General features: G+C 43.5%; 2 protein-coding genes across 9 annotated transcripts in view; one reads left to right on the forward strand and one right to left on the reverse strand.

Annotated features, from left to right (window-relative positions):
• The window catches only part of KCTD6 (potassium channel tetramerization domain containing 6), an 18478-nt gene extending 11733 nt beyond the window's left edge, over positions 1-6745 (forward strand). For both annotated transcript variants that reach the window (XM_056524480.1, XM_056524481.1), the window contains 2 exons: positions 1896-2002; positions 3927-6745. In XM_056524480.1, the coding sequence (XP_056380455.1) occupies positions 1896-2002; positions 3927-4613 (794 nt within the window). In that variant the 3' untranslated portion in view covers positions 4614-6745. The remainder of the gene's footprint in view (positions 1-1895; positions 2003-3926) is intronic.
• Positions 6746-15038: 8293 nt separating this feature from the next.
• Positions 15039-27410, reverse strand: part of ACOX2 (acyl-CoA oxidase 2) — a 53722-nt gene continuing 41350 nt past the window's right edge. For 4 of the 7 annotated variants that reach the window (XM_056524471.1, XM_056524473.1, XM_056524474.1 and 1 more), the window contains exons 9-14: positions 26309-26499; positions 26056-26217; positions 23173-23278; positions 19115-19332; positions 18862-18994; positions 15040-17253 (exon numbers count right to left, since the gene is read on the reverse strand). In XM_056524471.1, coding sequence (XP_056380446.1) covers positions 17191-17253; positions 18862-18994; positions 19115-19332; positions 23173-23278; positions 26056-26217; positions 26309-26499 — 873 coding nt within the window. In that variant the 3' untranslated portion in view covers positions 15040-17190. Of the gene's footprint in view, positions 17254-18861; positions 18995-19114; positions 19333-23172; positions 23279-26055; positions 26218-26308; positions 26500-27410 lie in introns of all 7 variants that reach the window. The other 3 variants (XM_056524475.1, XM_056524476.1, XM_056524470.1) reach the window with 2 other exon arrangements.

The raw sequence follows: 27410 nt of genomic DNA on the forward strand, positions 1-27410 counted from the left end.
AGTCATGCAAGTTGCATCATTACTGATCCAACCTCTATATAAGACAGTCAGAACTGTTGGCAGACTCCATTTAAATGGAATCTGTCAGCGGTATTTGTTGCTAAGAGTTGCAGATAGGGCTGGGCGGTATGACCAAATGTGTGTATCACGTTATTTTTTAAACTTTTGGCGGTTCCACGGTATATAACGGTATTTCCTAGCTCCCCCCCCCCATATTAATTACCAGCCCACATCCCCATCGGGGTAAATACTCACATATGTCATCCGCATGCGATGCCCTCCTCGTCCTGTTTGTTGTGTCCGCCGGCGCTCGCACTCTATACTGTGCTGTATCCCTATTCCCGGGCTGCAAAAGGAAAACAAGATAAACTTTAACGCACTTACGTCGGCCTTACGCTGGGGACGGGAACGTCGGAGAGCCGTCAGCCTATCACCAGCCACAGCGATGTTCCGCCTCGGCCGGTGATAGGCTGAGCCCACTGTCATGTAAGAAGCCGGCTTCTTACATGACAGTGGGCTCAGCCTATCACCGGCCGAGGCGGAACATAGCTGCGGCCGGTGATAGGCTGACGGCTCTCCGACGTTCCTGTCCCCAGGAAACAAGTGAGGCCGGTACCAGACCAACGGGAGATGAGTTAAAGTTTATTTTGTTTATTTTTTGCAGCCCGGGCATAGTGATACCGCATAGTATGGAGCAGTGGTCTCCAACCTGCGGACCTCCAGATATTGCAAAACTACAACTCCCAGCATGCCCGGACAGCCAACGGCTGTCCGGGCATGCTGGGAGTTGTAGTTTTGCAACATCTGGAGGTCCGCAGGCTGGAGACCACTGGTATAGAGTGTCAGCGCCGGCGGCCGCAAAAAACAGGATGAGGAGGGCAGCGCATACGGGTGACAAGTGAGTAGTACCCTTATGGGGACAGCGCTGGGCTAATAATTAATTGGGGGGGGCAGAACAGCACTCGCAGGTCATATAGGATTAGTTCCCCGATGTGGGGACAGCACAGCGCTGAGCTGATTCATTCATTCCCGAGGGGGGGGCCAAACCGGTATTGTGGTATGGGTTAAAATTCATAACGTGCAGCACAAAAATTTCGGTATTCGGTATGAACCGGTATACCGCCCAGCCCTAGCTGCAGACACCAGTGGATAGCTGTTAGGGTATAAAAACAAATCCTGGAGCTGATGGTGGTTGCCAAACTTATAAAATCTTCTTTTGATTTCTCAGCCAAGTGTCATTGAGGCAGTGCCAAGTTGCTTAAGTGCCACAGCCTGGCAACTCCTCCTAAATTGACATAAAGATAGTGATGGTGCGCAAACGGTGCGCCAGGCCGTGACCCTTCAGCAGCTCTGCTCTGCCTCTTTGACATTATACGTTTAGCAATCACCATCAGCTCCAGCTAAGTTTGCTTTTATACCCTAAGGGTATGTTCACACTACAGAATTTCTGAGAGAAGAAATTCTGCTCATAAATTCCGGTGCTGCAGGATAGGGGATAAGTGTCTGACTATGGGGGTATGACGAGTAAGACTCCACTATAATTGTGAGAACAGGGGGTCCGAGTCTCCTGGTGGAATGGACCTGCAGGTCATGCACTCTCACCACTGCCCCTTCCATCTAAACTCATTTACTAACATGGAAATCTGGGTTGGGGGAGATTAATTAAAACCTGTCCAGAGGAAAAGTTGCCCTGTTGCCCATAGCAACCAATCAGATCGCTACTTTCATTTTTAACAAGGCCTCTGCAAAATGAAAGAAGCGATCTGATTGGTTGCTATGGGCAACTGGGCAACTTTTCCTTTGCACAGGTTTTGATAAATCTCCCCCAATGCTCCTTCGGCTGCGAACGTCTGCTCTGCATATGTGTTTCATATGTTACATATTGTGTCTTGCAGGAGCTGGACGAAGCGATTGGTGTATGCATTCCTCAGCATTCAGACGTCGGGTTCACTCCAAGCATCAGTCATTTGACCAAATGGATAATGGAGACTGGGGATACATGGTATGGAAAAAAACGCCAGACACTAAATTACTGGGGAGATGTCCCACACATGTGATGTTGGCCATTGTTAAAGTGACAGCATATTCCATCACCAAGACTAGAGATGAGCGAACTTACAGTAAATTCGATTCTTCACAAACTTCTCGGCTCGGCAGTTGCTGACTTATCCTGCGTAAATTAGTTCATCTTCAGGTGCTGCGGTGGGCTGGAAAAGGTGGATACATTCCTAGGAAAGAGTCTCCTAGGACTGTATCCACCTTTTCCAGCCCACCAGAGCACCTGAAAGCTGAACTAATTTATGCAGGAAAAGTCATCAACTGCCGAGCCGAGAAGTTTGTGACGAATCGAATTTACTGTAAGTTCGCTCATCTCTAACCAAGACCTTTACTGAGCTAATGTGACTAAAAATGATGACTTGCACCTTCAGGAACCATAGTGCTGCAGCTCCTTTCCATTTTTTTCCCTTCTTAGCGGTCTCTCCTGCCCTGACCAGCTCACCAGGGATCTCCTGACTCTATTCTCCTAAATGGAGTTGTGCTGCCGGTCCCTAGCTCAGCTGGTTGCTGTGTAGGACCACAGACCCCGAATCAGCCCCTTCATTCTCAGGATGGGTGGGGGACCCAGATATTAATTTCCTGCTAATCAAGAAATATTGGAAATCCCCTTTAACCCTTACAAGGAGCTATTAGTGCCATACAGATGTCTTAAATCACGTGAGCCAGGCATCAAACTAGTAAGCAGCAGCTCCATATTGTATGTGGTTGAGGTATCCTGCAGTGGCCCCACTATCCAGTGCTGTCTGCTCAATACAAATGGTAAATTATATTCCCACATATTGATACATAATCCTGGTACCTCCTACTTTCAAAATGTAAATCTTTAGCCTGGGGCCCATTTTTCTGTCCGTTCCTAGGATATACAGTGGTCCCTCAAGTTATAATATTAATTGGTTCCAGGATGACCATTGTATGTTGAAACCATTGTATGTTGAGACCATAACTCTATTGAAACCTGGTAATTGGTTCTGAAAGTACCAAAATGTCATCAAAAATAGGAAAAGGGGAGGATTAAAGAAAAATAAGTATATAATTAATAGAAATAAAGCAAATCCTTACATATAAAAGTAAGAAAGAGCTGCTGGGAGCTGTAATCACTGTCTATGTCAGTATTTCCCAACCAGGGTGCCTCAAGCTGTTGCAAAACTACAACTCCCAGCATGCCCAGACAGCTGTTGGCTGTCTGGGGATGCTGGGAGTTGTAGCTTTGCAACAGCTGGAGGCACCCTGGTTGGAAAACAATGGTTTATGTAGAGGGCAGGATCTTATAGGGTCCTATATAGTACTCACAGTGTCCCAAATGGAGCCGCCCTTACTTGCTGTCCAAAGGAGCAGCTAACCCTGGCACAGGTAAAGAGTAGAACAGAACTTGTAGTTCCTCCCTGTACTGTAGGGGGCGCTACCAGGCACCAGTCAGTGCATGCACTTCAGTAATACAGGGGTTTTACCAGTAAAATGCCCATTCTGATTGGTCAGTTCTTCCAGCCATTGACACATTTCACAGATCTGGACTGTCCATAGTATTGTAAAAGACCATTGTATGTTGAAACTATTGTATGTTGAGACCATTGTAAGTTGAGGGATCAGTGTACTGTCATTTTCTGATAATTGGGGATTAGTTATGTTACCCCCACTGATTGCCAAAATTAAAACAGGTACTGCAGATAAGCCCTATTCATTTCACTTGGGCTCACATGCAGTTCTCGGTACCTTAGCACCTTGGTTGACTCTTTGCAGTTGAAGCTTTGGCCTCCGTTGTTTTCATGGTTAGTGGTTCCAGTGGTTAAACACAATAAAACAGCAACATTATAACATATCCTCTGATTCACCCTTTTGATTTCCTGTGTTAATGTTAATCTTTCTCTTAGACAACCGATCCAGTCACGCTAAATGTCGGGGGCCATGTGTACACGACCTCACTCTCGACGTTAACCCGTTATCCGGATTCCATGTTGGGTGCCATGTTTCGAGGTGACTTCCCCACTGCTAGAGACTCCCAGGGCAATTACTTTATTGACCGTGATGGATCCCTCTTCCGGTATGTGTTAAACTTTCTACGGACATCAGAACTTACCGTGCCTGTAGACTTCAAAGAGTTTGATTTGCTGCGGAAAGAAGCCGATTTTTATCAGATTGAACCTTTAATACAATTTCTGAATGACCCCAAACCTTTATATCCTACGGACACTTTCGAGGAAGTTGTGGAACTGTCCAGTACCAGAAAATTATCAAAGTATTCCAACCCCGTGGCCGTAATCATCACCCAGCTTACAATCACCACCAAGGTGCATGCATTACTGGAGGGGATCGCCAACCATTTCACTAAATGGAATAAGCACATGATGGACACTCGGGATTGCCAAGTCTCTTTTACGTTTGGGCCATGTGATTACCACCAGGAGGTCTCCCTTAGAGTCCACCTGATGGAGTATATTACAAAGCAAGGCTTCACAATCCGAAACACCAGGGTCCACCACATGAGTGAACGGGCCAACGAGAACACAGTGGAACATAACTGGACTTTTTGCAGACTAGCTAGGAAGACGGATGACTGATGTAGACATCAGTGAGATGCCTTTTGGTGTAGGCACCAGTGTAGATGAGTGTCCTGATGACCTATATGTGCTCCTGTGCACAATGTTATTTATTAACAGCCATTGCGACTGGATGGTCCCGCTAACGTGACTCCTCCATTGTTCTGTTACCCAGCACGCATGCATGTGCCTATACATGGATCAGTTTCCATGCTTTGACATAGGCTTCCAACCTTAATGCACATTACCCTTCTCAGTATTGATGTGTGAACACTTGGCTTGTTAATAATACAGGCAGAAGAATATTGCTGGAACTTCATAAATGAGCTGAAGTTTTAGCCTCGTACATCATGATCAACTTTCGCGTGACATCAGATTTTGACCTTTTAATAACTTTGTCTTTAAAATAAGCTACAGCGAACAAATTGTGGGAGAAACTTTGAGCAGGAGGCATTGACGGCATTGTGAGATTTCAGATATGCAGTTACTATGATAACGATAAGACTTCAGCAGTTTGAAGCACTCTCACCCCATCATTGTCTATATTGTTGCCATCAAGTACTTTCAGGTTCATGGGATGGTAGAGAATAATCCCATAATCATCTGGATCATATATGTCAGGTTCATAAATCTGTGTAGCATCATCTTCCAGCTTGTCGCTGCGTCCTATGTGTAATTTGTGCTTTTATTGACATCCATGTTTGTGTTGTATTATAGCAACATGACCGGGCAGATTAGCATCATGACAAGAGATATCAGGATGGCTCATACTGTCTACCAGAAGACTGCAATTTGCGAAGGTGGCCATAGGCATACTAGTGATTTAGCCACTCCAGCCAAATGATTGGTTTGATTGGTTGTGACCAATAAAAATGTATTCTGTATATTAGGACACCAGTATTTGTATTAAAGAAGCACATTCAAATATGTTTTTTAGCTTGTAATTTGCATCATAGGCTATTAGTCTCTTGTGCATACCTGCTTTAGTTGATGTGCCATTTATTGGCTGTCTGCAATCTTATTTCCTTGTTATAATGCACCCTACACCTCCCATGATGCCTCTGGCTGTGCAGAGACAGGGAGTGGAGTATCAACACACTGCATGATTTCTTCTGAAAACAGCACTACACCTGCCCTCACCTTGTGTGTGGTATTGCAGCCTATATCCGTTTAAATGAATGGAGCTAAGTTGTACTACCACACACAACCCGAGGACAAGTGTGGTTCTAACTTTAGATGAAATTACCTCTGTTTTTGTATTCCTGGACAACCCCTGAATTGCAGCAAGTGACAGATCAGTTACATTGAACTTTCAATATCCTAAATCACATCATAGAGTCTGAGGTTCAGTTTACAAGTGATCACAAATCCCAGCTGTAGTCATAAAAGGGATCAAAGTATAGATGCAGCTGAGCTGGGATGAAACAAATTGCACTGCAGGAATATTGCTGGTGAGTTAGCTTGATACGTCGAAAACATTTTTGTTGGAGTGCTTCTTTAAAAACAAACATTTTAATTCTTAAACTTTAAATCTGCTCATGGCCAAATCATTGTGCCTACAGCCACCTGTGTCAGGTTTCATGTTAAGTCATCATATAGTGATTACATCAGGTATAAGGTGCTGTACTGGAGATAGATGTTTGGTGAAAAAAGCATGGCTGGGTCCTGTTGGGACAAAACATGGAAAATGTTTTCCTGCTTTGTCCTTACAATGGGATCCAATCCCATTCTAGGAATTAGAGGTGTTATCCAACTTCTGAGCCAGGAAATAAGAATAGTAATAATGTTTAGGACATGCTTACTAATGTATCCCAGGATTTTTCTCATGAAAATTCTATGTAAGTGCCCGGTAATATTCCCCAGTCAGCGGTTGAACATGGATTCTTCCACATTGCGCTCTGCTGAAAACTACACTTCCTGGCTGCTGAGAACTACATAGCTTCCGGCTCAGTGAGTGGATTACATAGTGGTTAAAGCATTTCACAGGACTAATAGATTTACATTGTGCAGTCACATTACTTTTTTGATTTGCAAGCTGTAGGCCAAAAAATGTTTTAACTTGGAATACCGCTTTAGGACAGGGTCACACGGAACAGATCTGCACTATATTTTACGCAGATGGCCCGACCCTATATTGTGCCTCCAGCTGTTCCCCCCCCACACACACACACACACACACACACCCCTCCTCCCCCCCTTGTCCTGCTCTCAGGGGCAATACTCCAGTCCGAGCAGCCACACAGGCCTGCGAGTAGTAGTGCATTGCCGCTGAGAGCAGGACAAGGGGGGGGGGGAACAGCTGGAGGCACAATAAAGGGTCGGGCCACTGGTGGATCCCTTATTTGTGACCCTACCCTTAGGGCTCGTTCACACGTGCGTATTTTGTTTCAAACTCGCAGCGGATTTTAAAGTCAATGGATAGCAAGATCAGCAGCAAATGCTGCAAGTGTGAATGTACCATTAATAAATATGTAATAAATATGTATGGAGACATAATATGGTGGTCTGCATGCAGCCTTAGGCCATGTGGACACTATGGAGGAGATTTATTAACTGTGTAGAGGAAAAACGCTGCAGTTGCCCATGGCAACCAAACAGCTTCATTTTTTTTTGTAAAAGGCCTGTGAAAAACTAAAGCAGCAATCTGGTTGGTTGCTATGGGCAACTGCACCACTCTTCCTCAACACTTGTTTTGATAAATCTCCCTATATGTTTTTTGGGCATTTTTAGGTCCATCCACAGCCGGCCTCACGACTCAAAAACTGCCTACATTTGTCCCATTGAACTCTTATTAAAATCAATGGAAAAATGTTCCTTGGTGCCCACATGTATTTCACAGCCATAAAAATAAGTGTAGAGCCTTTTTTATTTTATTAAATTTTTTGCTGTTTACGTTCCTTTGTACCGACACATTTTGGGCTATAAATGGTCCACAGTATGTCCCAGATGGCAAAAGACATTTTTTGGTCTATAGCCTTTGCTACGGCCTCCCCCCCCCCCCCCCCCCCAAAAAAAAAGTCCTTATTTTACAGCTCTGAAGATTTTAGGATTCCTAAAATCTAGCAAGAAAAGGTCTAAAGATTTTAGGATTTTTTTTTTTTTTTATTAAAAAAAATAAAATAAAAGTTTTTCAAAGCACAAATGACAGCATATATACATAGCTGTACAATTCACGAAAGTGTTAAGAATTACCCGCGATAAAAATATTTCACCTAGCGATCGCATTGGGTTCTTATTCACGGGTCCAATCCATTTTCTTCTGCAGTTGCACCGGTCATATTAGAAAGTTCAAGCACGTGGGAAATATTGGTGTTTAATGATACAGGAAACATGGAAAGATGCAAGTGCAAAAAGAAGGGTCAGTTCCGCCCCCTATCTGCTATATTGCAGAGCTATAGGTAGAGAACAGTGTTTCCCAACCAGGATGCCTCCAGCTGTTGCAAAACTACAACTCCCAGCATGCCCGGACAGCCGTTGGCTGTCCGGGCATGCTGGGAGTTTTAGTTTTGCAACAGCTGTAGGCACCAGGTTGGGAAACATTGGTATAGGGTAACATTTCCTGACAGTAATCCCACTAAAAAACATTGCAACCTGATACCAGGGAATTGCATACAGCAATTGTCGCTGCTAAATGTTTTAGTGAATACCACAATTCACGACCGCTACGTAGGAAAGTAGTGACTTGATCGGCGCCCATGCAGCGCGTTCCACCGTCTGGCGTCTAACATGAGGCGCCGGATGAATTTGAACTGTCCCATGTAAATGAATGGGATCAGCTCTACAGTCATTTTCCCTCCAGTGCTTTTTCCACAGCGGCGGACTGAAACGCCGCCGGGCGACGCACATATGTGAAGAGGACCTTACAGTAGACATGAACGCACAGTGCTCATGAATATATCCCAGATATTTAAATTTCTATATTTGCTCATTAACCGCAGTAGAATTCAGATTTCATCCATTTATCGTTTTTACTGCCCAATTGCCATGTAGTAGAACCGGTAATAACCAATAGTCAGGCCGAAGGCTAAGGAAAGGTTTTGTATTGTGATTCAATTCGCGTATTCAGTATTAGTTGGTAAGAATAAGAGTTATGTACAGGTTTAATGGCCAAATCTATGCAGATACAAGTGACCAAACCCCTCTTTATTCTCAGATTAGAATTTTTTTTTTCTAGATAGATTTTAATTATAACTGATGGAATTATTATTTTGTAAATCTGGTTTAAAATTAAATAATAATGTATTGCCTGCTTATGATATTCTAATAAAAAGATCCGCCTGTCCGGAGCTTCTTTGACATTGTCTGCTTAATACATGCAATTCCACCCTGACCTAAAAAGTCACACTGCTCTATAAGGCTGCATTCACATAACGTTTTTACATACAGGAACCGGATCCAGCTGGGAGATGGGAAAACCGGGCGCTCCCGTGTCCCTGACGGACCCAGCCCCATCTCATTCATTTGAATGAGCCGACCGGAGTCAGATAGTGTATGAACAACGATCCCTCCTCCAAACACACAGCGGGATAATCAGGCGCTGAGACAAGATCAGGGTAAGGGAATTTTATTACCTACAATGCAATGCGTTTTGCAGAAAATCCGCTTCCTCAGGTTGCAGAGACCTTGAATTCTACATTTGCAATCCCATTGTTGTACTTGGTTCTCAGTACCACCATCCATGGTAAGCGCAGTTCACATTTAGCATTACCATTGGTCTCATGGTATTACACTACAGAGTGCATCCTCCAGTTTTTATCTTTCTGGAGTCAGATAGTGACTCTGGTCGGCTTATTATTGCCCCTGATCCGGTTTTGTGACCGGACTAAAACAGTGGTATACCACAAATGCGTCCTGAGGAAGCGGATTTTCAGCAAAACGCGTCCTGAGGAAGGGGATTTTTCCACAAAACGCGTTGCATTGTAGGTAATAGAATTCCTTTACTCTGAACTTGTCTCAGCGCCTGATTATCCCGCTGTGTGTTTGGAGAAGGGATCATTGTTCATATACTATCTAACTCCGGTCGACTCATTCAAATGAATGAGATGGGAGCCAGGTCCGGCTGGGATACTGGAGCACCCGGTTTTCCCATCTCCCAGCCGGATCCGGTCCCCATATGTAAGAAACGTTATGCGGCCTTAATTAATTGTTCCCGATCATAAAGGGATTGATTCCAAAAATGGAATTATGAATGAGGTCATTTCCTAATATAGGTGTATGCACTATACAGCAAATGTTACATGTACACTCATCAGCCATAACATGAAATTGAAACTACAATGTTTATGTGGCAGCAGGATGTACTTTATAAAACTCCTGGCAATTCTATAGCCCTCTGCTACAGCGAGCAGCCTAGAGAATTACCAGAAATTCCATGGGAGTCTGTCGGACGGACGGAAATTCCGTTGAATACTTGCTTTAGCAGCGAGCTTGGGAGTAGCCACAGGTTTTAACAGTGTATCCAATGATAGTGGCCCTGATTTACTAAGAGTGGAGTGTAGTTTTTTTTTGTCTTTTTTTTTTCTCCAACAGGTATTTTTCCTCGGTATTTACTAATGTTTACCTATTTTTTTTTTTGTTTGTTTTTTTAAACATGCTGTGGGGTTTTCCAGAGCTCAAATCCACCACATTTTCTGCAGAAACCTTAGTAAATATGTTGGGATTTTATAATAATGTTGGACGTGCCCCCTTTTTGGCAACCACACCCACTTTTCTGAGTAAATTGGAGAGGTGATCGGGCTTTTTGAATTCTGGCGTAGACAGAATTTGTTGCGCAATGAGCCAGATTCTGGTGCACATAGCGACAAAACAAGTCGGTTTACAATAGTAAATTAGGGCCATTGTAGTTAACTTTAAGGCTATGTTATCACGGTGCAATGTCTGTGCAAAATTCTGTAACAATATTCAGCATGGACATTCCACTGCATCAGAGTCCCATTGATATGAATGGGATTCTGCTGCACTGAGCACACAGCCAATCTATCTGGGCATGCTGGGAATTGTAGCTTTGCTAAATTTGGAGGGCTACAGTTTGGAGAACACTGGTCTGCTGCCTTTCCCTGCCTTTTTATAGAGTGCAGTTTTTTGGGGTTTTTTTGCACTTTTTTGAGGGGTGTTTGTGGTCCGTGCTACCAACGTCTTTTATGCGCTGTGTGGCCAGACCGTACCTTGTGTGCAGATTGCACTGAAGGCTTTTTTTTCGGGGGTGGAGGCATACGCCATGTGCTTGCCTCCAACACAGAGAACGCCAATGAGGGAGAGAAGAAAGACCCCACATTTCTTCCTTCTCCCCCTTATCATCCAGTGATGACCCCCTAGAAGACGGCGCCGTAGGGCAAAGCGAGTAGAGGCCCCACCCCCATACTAGTGACCCTGCCCCCACTCTCCTTTCCCCCCCTGTACAATTCCCCCAGTTCCTTTCCTAGGTAACCCTATCTGGACCCCAGTTCTGGATGATTGAGCCACTGATTCCTGAGTTTGTTTGTTGGCTGCCCAGGAATCCAAATTTATCCCACAGTCCTCACTGAAATGGACTTTACGTTTGTTCCCCATCACCCACGATGGCACTCATGGAGAGACCACTCCTATTCCCTAGTTCTGTTTTCTGTCCTGCGGAGGAATGGGACGGGTCTCTGTTAATGGAAAAAGGTGCATGTAAGGATGGGGACTGTGGGGGCCCTGTCATTGTGGGACTTACAGTGTACCTCAGCGGCATAAGTCCTCTTCCTCGCAACAGTGAATCCCTGTTTCCGTCAGAGAATGGTGACAGGTTCCCTAGAATTGACCCACCAGTGGCTAGAGTTACTAGGAAAGCAGCCCATCTTTTTGAAGATACCACTTCTTCAAAAGAGCCCATGGACAGAAAGGCAGACAGGTTCTTGAGGAAAACTTGGGAGCCTGCTGCCAGTTCTTTCAGACCTGTTGTTGCCACCACTTCAGTAGCCAGATGCCTTAGTGTGGATTGACCAGTTGGGGGTGCAGATAAAGAATTGTACCCCTAGAGAACAACTGTTTGCATCCATCCCTACCCTGGCAGCTGCTGTGGACTTTATATCTGATGTTTCTGCAGATACCCTAAAGCTTTCAGCTAGAGCCTCAGCTTTCTAAAATTCGTCTCGAAGGGCACTGTGGCTGAAAGAGTGGAAGGGGAATGTAGCCTCTAAATCTATGTTCTTTACCATGTGAGGGTAGCTGTAGCTATCTGTTTGGAAAATAATTAAACCAGGTCCTAGAAAAGGCCTCTTATAAGAAGAGTATTACTGCTTTCCCTTATCCCTTTCTTTCCAAATAAGAAGCCTTTTCGGGGGAGGGGCATTTTTGTAGAGGTTCCTTTAAATCTAGAGATTGGAGGGGCCAGAAGAAAGGTAGGGGATTCATGTTCACCACCCCTGATACAGTCAAGAAGTCTAGTCAGCAATGACAGGAGGTTCCCAGTGGGAGGTAGGTAGACCTATTATTTTCTACAGTGGGAAAAAATTCTGCAAGGTACTGGGTTCAATAAAGCAAGGTTTAAAAATTATGTTATCTTGTCTTCCAACTTCCAGATATGTAATCAAAGCCCTTCACCCTTTCCCAGAGAAGCAAGCTGCCATTGAGAAGGAAGTGTTTTCCCTACTTGAGAAGAAGGTTCTGGCTCAGGTTCCGGTGCAAGAACAGCGACAGGGGTTTTACTTGACCCTGTTTTTATACAATTATCAATTTGAAGCTACTGAATCGTTCCCTAAAAATATGAGAAGTTTCATATGGAAACGATTAAGTCAGCTATCCTGAACTTAAGCCAGAATTGTTTTATGGTCACCGAAACTACACAGTGGCAGTGGTTTTAGAGAATTCCCAAGTGCACCCGCAGTTCCAGGCCCTTCCCTTTGGTCTGTCCCAAGCACCTCGGGCATTCACAAAGCTTATGGTGGATGCGATGGCCCATCTGAGGGAGCTGGATGTGGTATAAGTCCCTTACTTGGATGACTTCCTGATCATCTCAGATTCAAGGGAGCTCCTGATAAAGCAGGTTCAAGAAGTGCAGGCAATTTTTCTGTAATTCAGGTTGAAACTAAATTTAGACAAATCCCAGTTGATTTGGAGCCAGATTTGTACCTTCCTGGGGATAGGTCTAGATTCCACCTGCCAGATCTCTTTCCTTCCTCAACCAAAGATAGCCTTGATTCAGAAGAAAGTTTCACAACTCAGAGATAGGAGAGGTGTCCCTCAGATCAGCCATCTCAGTGCTGGGTCTTCTTACCTCTTGTATCCAGAAGATTGCAGGAGCGTGTTCTATCTCAATGGGACAGGTCTCAGAGTTCCCTAGACAAATGGTTAGTTCGGTCAGCCACAGTAAGAAGGTCCCTCTCTTGGTGGGAAGACCTAATAAACATAGAGAGGGATCCCCTAAGTGAAGAAAGACGAGTTCCTGCTCACCACGGAGGCAAGCCCTTGGAGGTGGGGTCTCATGGTGGACCTCTAGTTCTGCAGGATTAGTGGAGTTCGGAGGAATCCCAAGAGTCTCAAAACGTAAGAGCTGAAAGCAGTCCTTTTGCCATCTCCCAGTCTCTCCTCCTGGTTGCAGGAAAAAGATTTTAAGTTCATAACCGATAACTTTTTGGTGGTCGCCTACATAATCAGGGGATACTAGGTCTCCTGTTCTGATGAGAACCTGTAATCAACTTTTCAGATTAGCGGAATTGCATCTAGCATCCCTGTTTGTGTTTCATCTGAAAGGCTCCCAGGATTGCATAGCGGACTTAAGCAGACATAGCCTGGACCAGGGGGGGGTGGGAGTTTGATCAAAAAGTGTTCTCCCAGATTTGTCATCTATGGGGTACTCCTTTGATAGATGTTTTTGCCTTCAGGTCGAACAAGAAGCCGGTTAAAATTTCTATCCCTTTCCCCAGCAGATTGAGTATTGAGGAAGATAAGAGAAGACAGGGCCCCAGTGAGAGTTATCGCTCTCTTCTGGCCCAGGAGAATCTGGTTTATGTGGCTTTGGCAGGATCCAGGGGGAACACTAGACAACTTCCAGAGTCCCCAAACCTTCTACGTCAGGGGCCGGGACTTTCGGACCATGTGGTCACAACTTTTCTAGCTAGATGTAAAAAGGTAGCCTCTCAGATTTATCTAAGGACTTGGAAAGCATACTATAGTTTTGTTTGCTCTTCTGCTAATGTGCCAGAAGCCTCTGATATTCCTAAAATCTAAGACTTCTTACAGGCAGGCCTAGACAAGCATCTTAGACTTAGCACAATCAAAGTACAAATTTCTGCCCTCATATAGATATAACCCTGTATATAGATATATAATGTATATTAAAATGTATATTTCTTTATAGGGTCTTAGAATATTATCTAGGTCCTTATTAGGTTGTTGGTTTTGCTCCTTGATATTTGTTTAAGAACTGGGGAATAGGAGCTGGTACCATACATGCAAATAAGTTCCTGTCCTGCAGATGACCATTGCAGCGGTTCTGAAAAAAAACACCCAAATGTGACCCCATTTTGAAAACTACACCCCTCAAGGTATGTAACAAGGGGTGCCGTGAGCATTTACACCCCAAGGTGTCTGACAGAATTTTGCAACAGTGGGCTGTGCATATGAAAAATTACATTTGTAATTTTCACAGACCACTGTTTCAAAAATCTGTCAGACCCCTGTGGGGTCTAAATGCTTACTTACTCCACCCCTTGTTACATTCGTTGAAGGTCGTAGTTTCAAAAATGAGGTCACATGGGGAGGGGTTTCCACTGTCCGGGAACCACAGGGGCTTTGTAAGTGCGACATGGCCCCCGACTTCCTTTTCAGCCCAAACCCTCCCTCCAAAAGCCCAATGGCGCTCCTTGTCTTCTAAACCCTGCATTCGCCTGCACAACAGTTTATGTCCACATATGGGGTATTTCCATATTTGGGAAAAATTAAGTTGGGAGGCTTTTTTCTTCTTTTTAATTTAATTTTTCATTTTCACAGTCCACTGTTCTAAAATTGTGTCAAACATCTGTGGGGTGTAAATACTCACTGCACCCCTTATTACATTCTTTGAAGGGTATAGTTTCTAAAATAGTCACATATGTGGGGTTTCCATTTTCCAGGCACCATGGGGGCTTTGTAAATGCAACACGGCCCCCAAAAACGATACCAGCCAAATTCTCCAAAAGCCAAATGACGCCCCTTCCCTTCTGAGCCCTGTTGTGTGCCCGCACAACACTCTACGCCCACTTAGTGGGTAATTCTATACTTGGGAGAAATTGGGTAACATATTTTGGGGGTCTTTTTCTCCTCTTATCCATTATGAAAATTAAAATTTTTAGACTAAAGTGCCAAATATTTATTTTTCATTTTCACGGCCCATTTTTCCAAAATTGTGTCACACACCTGTGGGGAGTAAATGCTCACTGTACCCCTATTACATTCCTTGGGGGGGGGGTGTAGTTTCTTCAAATGGTGTCACATGTGGGGGGGGGGGGGGGTTCTGCTGTTCTGGGACCATGGGGGGTTTGTAAATGCGACATGGCCCCAAAAACTATTTCAGCCAAATACTCTTTCCAAAAGCCAAAAGGCGATTCCTACTTTTTGAGCTTTGCTGTGCGCCCGCACAGCTTTTTATATCCACATATGGGGTACTTTTATACTTGGGAGAAAATGGATAACACATTTTGGGTAGCTTTTTCTCCTTTTACATTTTTAATACTTTGAGGGGTGCAGTTTTTATAATGGGGTAAGTTATGGTGGATTTCTAATATGAAGGCCCCTAAAAATCCACTTTAAAAACTGAACTAGTCCATGAAACATTCAGATTTAGAAATTTTCGTGAAAAATTGCTGTTGTATTTTGAAGCCCTCTGTCTTCAAAAAGTAAAAACATGTCAGCTTTATGATGTCAACATAAAGTAGACATATGTGAGTTCAAATAGAGAAGACAGACATGGTCGCACATCCACATTTTGTATTTTGATCTACTTGCTTCTCAGCATTCATTCAAAAACTAACAGGTTGTTAGTATACATTTTGATCAAAAAGTGCAAGCCCACGTCAAGGCCACCTATTTAGAGTGGGTCCCTAACGTCCCTAGCATAAAATGTCGTAGCACTGGGCGGCAACCACCACCGCCGCAACACCAGTGCTCACAGGGGGAACGACCCACTGGCAGAGCAGCTCCAATGCCACTCAGACCAGTCCCAGGGACTGCGCCTCCCCATAGACACGGTGCCATGGCAGCAACGGACGCCGCACAGCACCACACCAGTGTCTTCAAAAAGTAAAAACATGTCCGCTTTATGATGTCAACATAAAGTAGACATATTGTATGTATGGATCAACGTGCCATTTATTTGGAATCATTTTTTCTTTCAAACAAATTCTAATTTAGAAAAATGCTAATTTTTCAATTTTATACATGAAATTTTTCAAGTTTTCACAAAGAAATGATGCTTTGATGAATATTTACCACTATCTTAAAGAAGAATATGTGACAAATTACAATAAACAGTCTCTGAATCAGACAGATATGTAAAAGCATCTTAGAGATATTAATGCATAAAACGACAGAGGTCAGATTTGAAAAAAGGCCAAAACAGGCTGCGTCCTTAAAGGGGTACTCCAGTGGAAAAACATTTTTTTCAAATCAACTTTTTCCAGAAAGTTAAACTGATTTGTAAATTACTTAATCCTTCCAGTACTTAGCAGCTGCTGTATACTACAGGGGAATTTGTATTGCTTTCTGGAGTTCTTTTCTGTCTGACCACACTGCTCTCTGCTGACACCTCTGTGTGTATCATGAACTGTCCAGAGTACAAGCCAATCCCCATAGAAAACCTTTCCTGCTCTGGACAGTTCCTGATATGGACAGAGGTGTCAGCAGAGAGCACTGTGGTCAGACAGAAAAGAACTCCAGGGGGAACTCCTTCTGTAGTATACAGCAGCTGATAAATACTTAGATTAAGATTTTTTCAATTTAACTTACTGGCACTAGTTGATTTATAAAAAATTGTTTCCACCAGAATACCCCTTTAAAGGGGTTAAAGCATGGCTAGGTGGTAACCAGGACAGGGCAATACGTTTGCAGGGTTAAAAATCTGTTTAAAAATACTCAGACAAATAAGAAAGGGGAAGTTGTTTAAATTTGTGTCTAAAAGGAGTTATCCAGGAAATGAAAAACAGCTGATTTCTATAAAATAAAAAACAGCACCACATCTATCCTCAGGTTGTGTGTGGTATTACAATTTGGCTCCTTTCACTTTAATTGAACTAAGCTGCAATAGCACACACACAACCTGGGGACAGGTATCGTAGTTCTTTTTGTTTCTCTAGTTTTCCAACAGATTTTCCAGCAGAACAATCCCAAGGTTGATAAAGGCGGCTTAAGGGAGATCTGATTAGAATGTACAAACACATTGAACAGTACAGAGATCTTTCTGGTAAGAGTTGTGATACTCAGAAACACAAAAATCCAACATGTCCTTCTTTCCTCTGACATTGGTTGGGGAGGAGAGTCCCCTATATACATTACATTCCAAGCAAATATAGATTCTTAACATCAGAAAAAGCATCCTTGAGTTGTGACACATCAATTACAATGGGAGACCCTAAAATCATGTTATGTGGCCTTTGGGTCCTTTTTATAATTTGGATTGGTTGCTTTGCAAGTATGGCTTTAGGTAAGTCTCAAATACTGGATTCACCTGCAAGAAAATGAAAAACAGAAATGTTATCAACTCCACAATATAATATCCAGTATCACCATGAAATGCAACTAAATGATTTTTATTAGTGCCCCATCAAACAGAAGACCAACATGTAAAGCAGTATGACATACATGTGCCATTCTCCAGGGCAGTGTTTCCCAACCAGGGTGCCTCCAGCTTTTGCAAAACTACAACTCCCAGCAAGCCCAGACAGACTTTGGCTCTCTTCTGCCTCTAAACCCTGTGATCGAAACGGTCACATACTGCAAGTCTATGTGACTGCCTTGCAGTAAATTATGTGAGCAGGAAGAAGGCCATTCTCAGTTTCTGTAAGAAGGAGCTCTCTGCTGCCTTATCTAATGAGTCATACATCTAATAAGCAATAATAACAGCTCCCCCTTCACATCACTGGTCTCATCCCATGCTGACAGGAAAGGAGGGACAAAGCAGACTGCTTTCAGAGCCTGTGACATGCTGTCACAGCATACAATGAGGAGAACATTGTAAACTGAAGATCACTGCACTATGGTTAATATATTAGTAAGTTGCTTTATTATACAGAGTTTTTTTCTTTTGCTGAACAACCCCTTTAACCCCTTAAGGATCAGGCCCATTTTGGCTTTAAGGACCAGGCCAATTTTTTTTTAAGTTTGACGCTTTTTTGGGGTAAAATAGGAAAAACTGATTTACATTTTTATTGGGGAGTTTTTTTTTTTTGTTTTTTTTTTGTTTTTTTTTTACACTTTAAAAGTCCCCATAGGGGACTATTTATAGCAATCATTTGATTGCTGATACCGTTCAGTGCTATGCATTGGACATATCACTGATCAGTGTTAATCGATCATCTTCTGCTCTGGTCTGCTCGATCTCAGACCAGAGCAGAAGACACCAGAAGACAGATGGAGGCAGGTGAGGGGACCTACGTCCGCCATTATGGATGATCAGATCGGATCCGATCATCCATTTTACCGACTGCACTGCCGCATATGCCTTGATCTGTATTGATCATAGCATCTGAGGGGTAAATGGCGGACATCCACGCGTGACAGCAGCCAGGACCGGTGCTCGCGGTCATGGCGGAGCATAAATGTACGTCATGGTGCATACCACCGCACCATGGCGTACATTTACGTCAATTGACGTTAAGGGGTTAAAAGGCATAGGCAAATACAACTTCATATAATGATCTGACCGCTGAGAGTCAGTAAATAGTTGCCATTTCCACCATAGCCAACTAAAAAGACCAAATGCTAAAAAAGGAGTAGCCATCATGTATAGGCTGGGTCCACACATTCGGGGAGATTATCAAAACCTGTGTAGAGAAAAATTGACTGGTTGCCTATAGCAACCAATTAGAGCAATTTTTTTTTTTTTTTTTTAAAGTTCTTAAAAATAAAAGAAGCAGTGACTGGTTGCTATGGGAATCTAGTCAACATGTCTTCTGTACAAATTTTGATAAATCCCCCCACTGTATTTTGGTCAGTTTGGTCAAAAGTGGGTCCAAAACAAAAAGGGTTATAGTTTTTCTTTCCGTTTGCTCCACTCCTGGTTTTGCCTAAAAATACTGACCAAAACACTCCATTTAAACCCAACCCGTGTCCTCACCTTCTTATTCTCAGGATTTTTCTGTGCCCAATCGATCAGGTTATGGTACACATTTCCATCATAGGTCCCGAGGGCCGATAACAACTCTTCATCAGTGTAGTCAAAAGCATCAACAAGCAGAACTGCATCTTTCCTACAAGAGAAATTTTTTTAGCATGGAGTAAATCTTTGAAATACTTTTATTCCAAGTATATTAATAATGTACAACTTTTTGATATGGGACGTGCCAAACTGCACAAATGTGGTTCCTCACCGGAGGTCAGCCAAGAGGCCCAGGTAAGCTGTAGTGGCCATGTCCAGCTGTTTCCCTGACAGATGTCCATGTTGTAAGAAGTCACCAGCACTTATGAATATTCCATGCAATGCATACAGGTCACACAGCCTCTTCAGAGACGTCTTTAGGTCAGGCTGATCGGGGAGCGAATTCAGAGCCGAGATGAAAATCTTTACAGTCAGGAAATGGATATGAGCCTAAAAGACATAAGATTTCGGGGAATGCATTCAATGACCAATGAGAAAGAAGCAATACCATGCAGCGTCACTCGATAAAAGTTTAAACTTTTATTGAGCCATTTTAAATTCCACGATACAGGACAATGCGCACCACCTAACTGTGACCACACCACTGAAGCCGGACGCTCGGGTGCGCATGCGCGTGAAAAGCGTTCGGCTTCAGTGGTGTGGTCACAGTTAGGTGGTGTGCATTTCCCTGTATCATGGAATTGTAACGTCAAACCATGAAGCGTTTATTGAAATATAAAAAATTGCCAGTACAAGCCAACAAAAAAGCAAGAACAGCCCTATCAGGCAAAGAAGAGAAATAACAAAATACTGATACCATTACATGTAGATATAGACACAGAAGTACAAAACATAGGTAAAATACAGAATGGAGTACAAACACAGTTGGACTCTCCCCCCTCTCATAATTAAATGGAAAATGTAAGCACAAAGAAAGGCAGTGAAGCAGTGGGTGGGTGATTTCCATTGGGAAGCTAGATAAAATAAATTGACAAAGGCAGAAAGGACGATACTTCATTCTAAAAGGATTATGGCCTAAAAGGCAAAATGCCGGGGTCCGAGGGACACAATACGGCATAATGTTATACAAAATGTCCAAAAAATGTGACCAAAAGGCGGTTGTTACAGGGTATAGTACTACGTAATTCACTGAGGAGACACTGCAGAGAAAATAGCCTGCAAAGATGTAGGGACTAGATAGGTCTCGTGTAGAATCTTAAAGCGGTACTCCTCCGGAAAACATTTTTATTTTTTAATCAACTGGTGCCAGAAAGTTAAAAAGATTTGTAAATGACTTCTATTAAAAATTCTTAATCCTTCCAGTATTTATCAGCTGCTGTATTTTCCAGAGGAAGTTCTTTTCTTTTTGAAATTCCTTTCTGTCTGACCACAGTGCTCTCTGCTGACATCTCTGTCTATTTTCGGAACTGTCCAGAGTAAAAGCAAATCCCCATAGCAAACCTCTCCTGCTCTCGACAGTTCCTGACATGGACAGAGGTGTCAGCAGAGAGCACTGTGGTCAGACAGAAAGGAGATTCAAAAAGAAAAGAATTTCCTCTGTACTATACAGCAGCTGATAAGTACTGGAAAGATTAAGATTTTTAAATAGAAGTCATTTACAAATCTGTTTAACTTTCTGGCACCAGTTGATAAAAAAAAAAAAAAAAAAGTTTTTCAGCAGAGTACCCCTTTAAGTGAAGTCTCTATCAAAGACGTCTGCCAGCTACCTTCGCTAACAACAGTACAGAAATCGTGCCACTGAGGTCACCCTCCCACGCTTTCATAGACTTAAAGGAGTAGTCCAGTGGTGACTCAGTGGTGAACAACTTATCCCCTATCTTAAGGATAGGGGATAAGTTGCAGATCGCGGGGGGTCCGACTGCTGGGGCCCCCTGCGATCTCCTGTACGGAGCCCCGACAGCCCGCGGGAAGGGGGCGTGTCGACCTCCGCACGAAGCGGCGGCCGACACGCCCCCTCAATACAACTCTATGGCAGAGCCGAAGCGCTGCCTTCGGCAATCTCCGGCTCTGCCATTGAGATGTATTGAGGGGGCGTGTCGGCCACCGCTTCGTGCGGGGGTCGACACCCGCTATCTGGCCGGAGAGCCGGGGCCCTGTACAGAGAGATCGCAGGGGGCCCCAGCGGTCGGACCCCCCGCGATCCCAAACTTATCCCCTATCCTTAGGATAGGGGATACGTTTTTCACCACTGGACTACCCCTTTAAGTTTTGTATCCCTATGTGGCGAGTTGATGTGTGCATATATTATGAAGCGAAAACCCGGGGGGTATCATGGAATTTTAAATGGCTTAATAAAAGTTTGAAGTTTTATCGAGTGACGCTGGATCGTATTGCTTCTTTCTCATGGATTATGTGCATCACCAGGCTGGGTGAGGATCCGTGCGACACAAGGAGGAGGTGAGCTAAACAACTTGTGACTTTATTCAATGACCAACTAAAATGTTTAAAGGGGTACTCCGGCGGAAGACTTTTTTTAAATGAACTGATGCCAGAAAGTTAAACAGATTTTTAAATTACTTCTATTAAAAAATCTTAGTCCTTCCAGTACTTTTTAGCAGCTGTTTGCTACAGAGGAAAATCTTTATTTTTTGAATTTCTTTTTTGTGTTGTCCACAGTGCTCTCTGCTGACACCTCTGTCCATATCAGGAACTGTCCAGAGCAGGAGAAAATCCCCATTGTAAACCTATGCTGCTCTGGACAGTTCCTGACATGGACAGAGGTGTCATCAGAGAGCACTGTGGACAAGACTAAAAAGAAATTCAAAAAGCAAAGAATTTCCTCTGTAGTATTCAGCTGCTAAAAAGTACTAAAAGGATTAAGATTTTTTAATAGAAGTAATTTACAAATCTGTTTATCTTTCTGGCACCAGTTAATTTAAAAAAAAAAAGTTTTCCACTGGAATACCCCTTTAATAGGCAACTTTAAAGGGGTATTACAGGAATAAAAAAACAGGCCTCTTTTCTTTCAAAGACAGCACCCTCCGTGTCTCCAGGTTGGGTGTGGTTCTGCAGCTCAGCTCCATTGAAGTGAATGGAGCCAAGTTGTAATAGCAAACCCAAAGTGGAGACAAGGAGGGTGCTGTCTTTTAAAGATAAAAAGCCTGTTTTTTTGATTCCTGAAATACCCCTTTAAAATTTAAAATGGTTTCTGTGAAGAAGAGACTTACTTTAGACTCTGTTCATATCTTTTAATCTTTAGGTCAGATACCCCTTATGTAAACCTGATGTACACCGCTGTATGGGTATACGGTGGCCTACAATGCCCTCTGTAGAAACCACCTGAATGAGGAAAGTTGATAGTGTCTGCTTGTCTATGTATATTTACGGGACAATATTGTTATAGAAAACAAATATATAGATATTTTGCAAAGAGTTATCTTAAGTAGATCCTTCCTGCACCTTCTTCATTAAAGCTTATACATAAATACAATGGGGGAGATTTATCAAAGGATTTAGACTGGTTTTTCTTGTCTAAATTTGTCGCACAGAAAGTCGCAGTCTAAATATGTGCGACTTTTCTGCGACTTTTGCTCTAGAGGATTTTTAGAACATGATGCATGCTAGTCTATTTTAGACGGAAATGCATTGAAAAATGCATTGGTGCTGAATTTATCAAAAGCGACTGAAAGTACGCCAAAATGTCAGACCATGTTGGAGCAGGTTTAAATATAGACTAAAGCATAGATCATGCAGTCTGTGCACAGAATTTATCAAGAGCTGTGCGCCATTTGATAAATTAGGTGCACAATAGACCAGACTAACATTCTGTAGTTTGGTCTATATTGATGCGGGACATAGACAACTTTGATTAATATCCCCCAATGTTTTTTTGATTTTCTTAGCATAGCTTGCTTCTGAGTGTCCAGATACCCAGTGTTCCCATGGTAATATTGAATGGGTACTCCAGTACTTGAAAACGTATCACTTATCTATAAGGTAGGGGATAAGTGTCTGATCACGGTGGGTCTGACCTCTGGGACCCCCTGCTATATCCAGAACGGGGCCTGAATCTCCTAGCTCCATGGGGTGTGGGGAGGGCATGCATTCTCTATAGGGACGCTTCCATAGACCGTGCATGGAACGTGGGGTAAGGTCGGCCTATAAATTAAAGAAAACTATACACAACACATTTATTTCTTAAAGGAAGCAGGTTCGTGTCAAAGTGTGCATGCTATTTAAGATGATTGTACGAGATAGTGTGGTCCCTGGAGATTAGACTGAAATGAAAGAGCAGAGAGTCTGTGCGGTATAATATCACTATACACTTACTATTGAGGCTTTTACCAACTCCACAGAGGTGCTGTTCCACGCCAGGTATTGTTCAACTCCTGACTGTAGTAAGTTCTGAATTTTGTGTGCTGCAGATGCTATAAGGCTGAAAAAATATTGTATTATATATCAAAAATATTAATTATTAGAACGTGGATACAAAAGGAGAAGTCGAAACTATAGAGAAAGTTATTACTACATTAAGCTTGTACGTGTGCACAGTGGCTGTTTACTTGTGCCTAGTGTGTTCAGATCACCGAAGTAGTAATGATTTTCCACGATTACAAAGAACGCGGTAATAATTTTTTTCACCTTCAAGAGCAGACAATGTGAAACTGTATGCCAAGGTAGATTTCCATTGGACAACTTACTGTACTTTTCTTAGACACATCACTACAGTACTATTACTGTGAGTGGTCATATAATTGTTATGTTTTTGATTAGGCTTAATACTTCATGTTGAGGGTATTTACTTAGACCAAGTAATTCCAGTTTTATGCAGAAGGTTTAAAGGGGTACTCCACCCCTAGCATCTTATCCCCTATCCAAAGGATTGGGGATAAGATGTCAGATCACCAGGGTCCCGCCCCTGGGGGGGCCACGTGATCTCCGCTGCAGCACCCCGCTATCATTACTGCACAGTGCAAACTCGCTCTGTGCGTAATGACCGGCAATACAGGGGCCGGAGCATCGCGACGTCACGGCCCGCCCCCTCAATACAAGTCTGTGGAAGGAGGCGTGGCGAGCATCACGCCCCCTCCCATAGACTTGCATTTAAGGGGCGGGCCATGACGTCACAATGTTCCGGCCCCTGTATCGCCGGGCATTACGCACTAAACCTGTCATCCTGTTGCTTAACATAAAATTTTTGGGACCAGATGTGGCATTCGGACCAGAACCGTAAGCCTTACAACTAAAATTGAACATTTCCGTAGAGCTGTGCTTTTATATGGCAGGGAGGGGGTGGGCCATTTCTGGCACCAAATGTGAGAGTTTGCTCTGTGCAGTAATGAAAGCGAGGCGCTGCAGCAGAGATCCCGGGGGTCCCCAGTGGTGGGACCCCCGCGATCTGACATCTTATTCCCTATCCTTTGGCTAGGGGATAAGATGCTAGGGGCAGAGTACCCCTTTAAGCTTGTTGATATTCATCATTGCAAGGTATAGAAACCATGGATTTACATGGCAGAGTGATCTCCCTCCTGCACCCGGCGTTCATTTAGAGCGTCGGGTGCAGCGCCCAAGGCTCATGGCGTGACGGCTATGCCCCCTGGTGACATGGCCACACCCCCTCAATGCAAGTCTTTGGGAGAGGGCGTGACGGCATCGCCAGTCATCCGGCACATAGCGAATTTCAGACTGGGGTGCAGCAGCCGAGATCCCGGAGGTCCCCAGCGATCAGACATCTTATCCCCTATCCTTTGGATAGGAGATAAGATGTCTAGGGGTGGAGTACCCCTTTAAGGATCAACCAGACAATGCCACCAATGCAATAATACCTGAAGGTCTGGTTATTTAGGCAATGTCATTAAATATTAGCAACCCTGTTTACAGGACTGCAAATGAGTGTAGCTACAGGGGGTGAAGCAGTTGCATCTGCGCTGAGATGTCAGGGGGTCCAAATGCACATCTGCCACCTGAGTAGACCCCAGAATTTAAAACATGGTAGATGGAGGACCCTGTACAGATTTTATGTTGGGACTCAGGCGGAAAATAATAAGCAGACAAGGATAAAAAGACAATCCCTTCTTTAGAGGACCTGAAAGATTGCAGTCACACCTGGTGCCAGAAATAGGCAGGATAGTCCGGATGGTGGATAAGCAACCCCAAACAAGTTCCAAAGATATTCAAGCTGTCCTGCAGGCTCAGGGAGCATCAGTGTAATCGTGAACTGTCGACATTTATATGAAATGAAACGCTATGGCAGGAGACCCAGAAGGACCCCACTGCTGACAGAGACATAAAAAAGCAAGACTCCATTTTGCCAAAATGAACTTGAGTAAGCCAAAATCCTTCTAGGAAAACGTCTTGTGGACAGAGGAGACCAAGGTAGAGCTTTTTGGTAAAGCACATCATTCTACTGTTTATCGAAAATGGAATGAGGTCTACAAAGAAAAGAACACAGTACCTACAGTAAAATATGGTGGATGTTCAATGATGTTTTGGGATTGTTTTGCTGCCTCTGGCACTGGGGGCCTTGAATGTGTGCAAGGCATCATGAAATCTGAGGATTACCAACGGATTTTGGGTCGCACTGTACAGCGCAGTGTCAGAAAGCTGGGTTTGTGTCCGAGATCTTGGGTCTTCCAGCAGGACAATGACCCCAAACATACATCAAAAAGCACCCAGAAATGGATGGCAACAAAGCGCTGGAGAGTTCTGAAGTGGCCAGCAATGAGTCCAGATCTAAATCCCATTGAACCCCTGGGGAGAGATCTTAAAATTGCTGTTGGGAAAAGGCGCCCTTCCAATAAGAGAGACCTGGAGCAGTTTGTAAAGGAAGAGTGGTCCAACATTCCGGCTGAGAGGTATAAGAAGCTTATTGATGGTTATAGGAAGCGACTGATTTCAGTTATTTTTTTCAAAGGGTGTGCAACCAAATATTAAGTTATGGGTGCCAATAATTTTGGCCAGCCCAGTTTTGGAGTTTGGTGTGACATTATGTCCAATTAGCTTTTTTTCCTCCCTTTTTTCGTTTAGCTCCAATACACACAAAGGGAATAAACATGTGTATAGCAAAACATGTGTTACAGCAATTATTTTCTGTGAGAAGTACTTCATTTTCTAGAAAATTTTCAGGGGTGCCAACATTTACGCCCATGAATGTAAGTAAAGTGCTAAAGTATTGATAAATGTTGATGCATGTCAGAGACAGCTATCACCTACCTGTATGCCCTAAACTCATAAGCCTTCAAGTACACCTCCGGATTCAGGAAGTCACCATGTGCCCTTGCCTGGCAATTACCAGTAGCTGGAGAAGATAGATAGGCTATGCTGGTTGGCAATGGTCTGCCTGACTGGGCACCAGCAAAACATTTAATCAAAAACCTAGAAAAAAAAAAATCAAATAAATAAAGATTGAGACAAAACCTAAGGATATCTTCTTGGTTGATACTAGATATTAATTATATAGAGTTACCTTGCCAGTTGCAAGTGCAGGACGGTATTCTCCCCTTCATAAGTACATGAAGCAGTCACTTTGGTGTAGAGAGAGGGTAAACCACTGTAGAGGGAGTAGCCGTGGCCCCCACATGCCTTGCGGCAGACTTCTACCCCATTTGAACAGATCTCTGTTGCAAAAGCCTTTATTCCAGATGCGAGAGCATGGAGCTGAGTATACAGAATATAACAACTTGATCAGTCATTTGTTTACTCATCATGCTTCTAAAAATGCTATACAATCTACATAGTATCTACCTATTTGTCTAGAGACATGTCTAAGGATTTGTGGGGGTAGGACCACGTAGACTGCAAGAATGAAGGAGTCCCTGGTATTGTTCAGCAGGTAAAGTCCCTTCTGGAACCTGTGAGCTGATGTTGATATGTAATGCAGACAGAATCCTATGACAACACTGTCTGTAGTAGCTCAGACATTCAAAGAGACCCAAGTTATTGTTCCTTTGCCAATATAATGCCAACTAACCCCAGTTAACCTACAGTGTAATTTGTCTCATTCCAGTTTAGCTGCATCCATACATTTCAGTTTGCAGCAGGGAAATGTGATCACTAATCTGATCCTAAGAACAGGATTACATGATCTATCAGATTCCTCCTGGCAGTTCTCAGACCCTTCCACTCCTCACTCCAAGTCCCACTCTCCTTTGTTCTGCTATATGTCTCACCAAACATGTGCTGCTGTGATATAGGCCTCTTGTTGCCATTGCTACCATTGGGTGCCAATAGGGAACAGAGGGAGCCCCTTTTCTTTGTCACCCTGCTAGATACTGTGGTTGATACTGACTGCAACATTAAAAGGGTTGTTACAAGAGCCTGTCAACTTGCGGCAGCCAGCTACCACTGTGGATGACACAGGCACTGATCCTAAGCCTGTGTCATCCTGCAAATATACCCTTGTGCCCTATTGTAGGAACAGCCTTCTCAATTGGACACACAATTGTGGGAAGGGGATAGAGATCAGGAGAGCAGTGATATAGTAGACAAGTTCAGGCACTGATCAGCTGCAGAGTTATACACCTCCCCTGACTATGCCTTTCTCTTGTGTATGCAGATTCTTTAGTGTG

The sequence above is a fragment of the Hyla sarda genome, chromosome 6 (assembly GCF_029499605.1).
Source record: "Hyla sarda isolate aHylSar1 chromosome 6, aHylSar1.hap1, whole genome shotgun sequence".
Classification (NCBI taxonomy): domain Eukaryota; kingdom Metazoa; phylum Chordata; class Amphibia; order Anura; family Hylidae; genus Hyla; species Hyla sarda.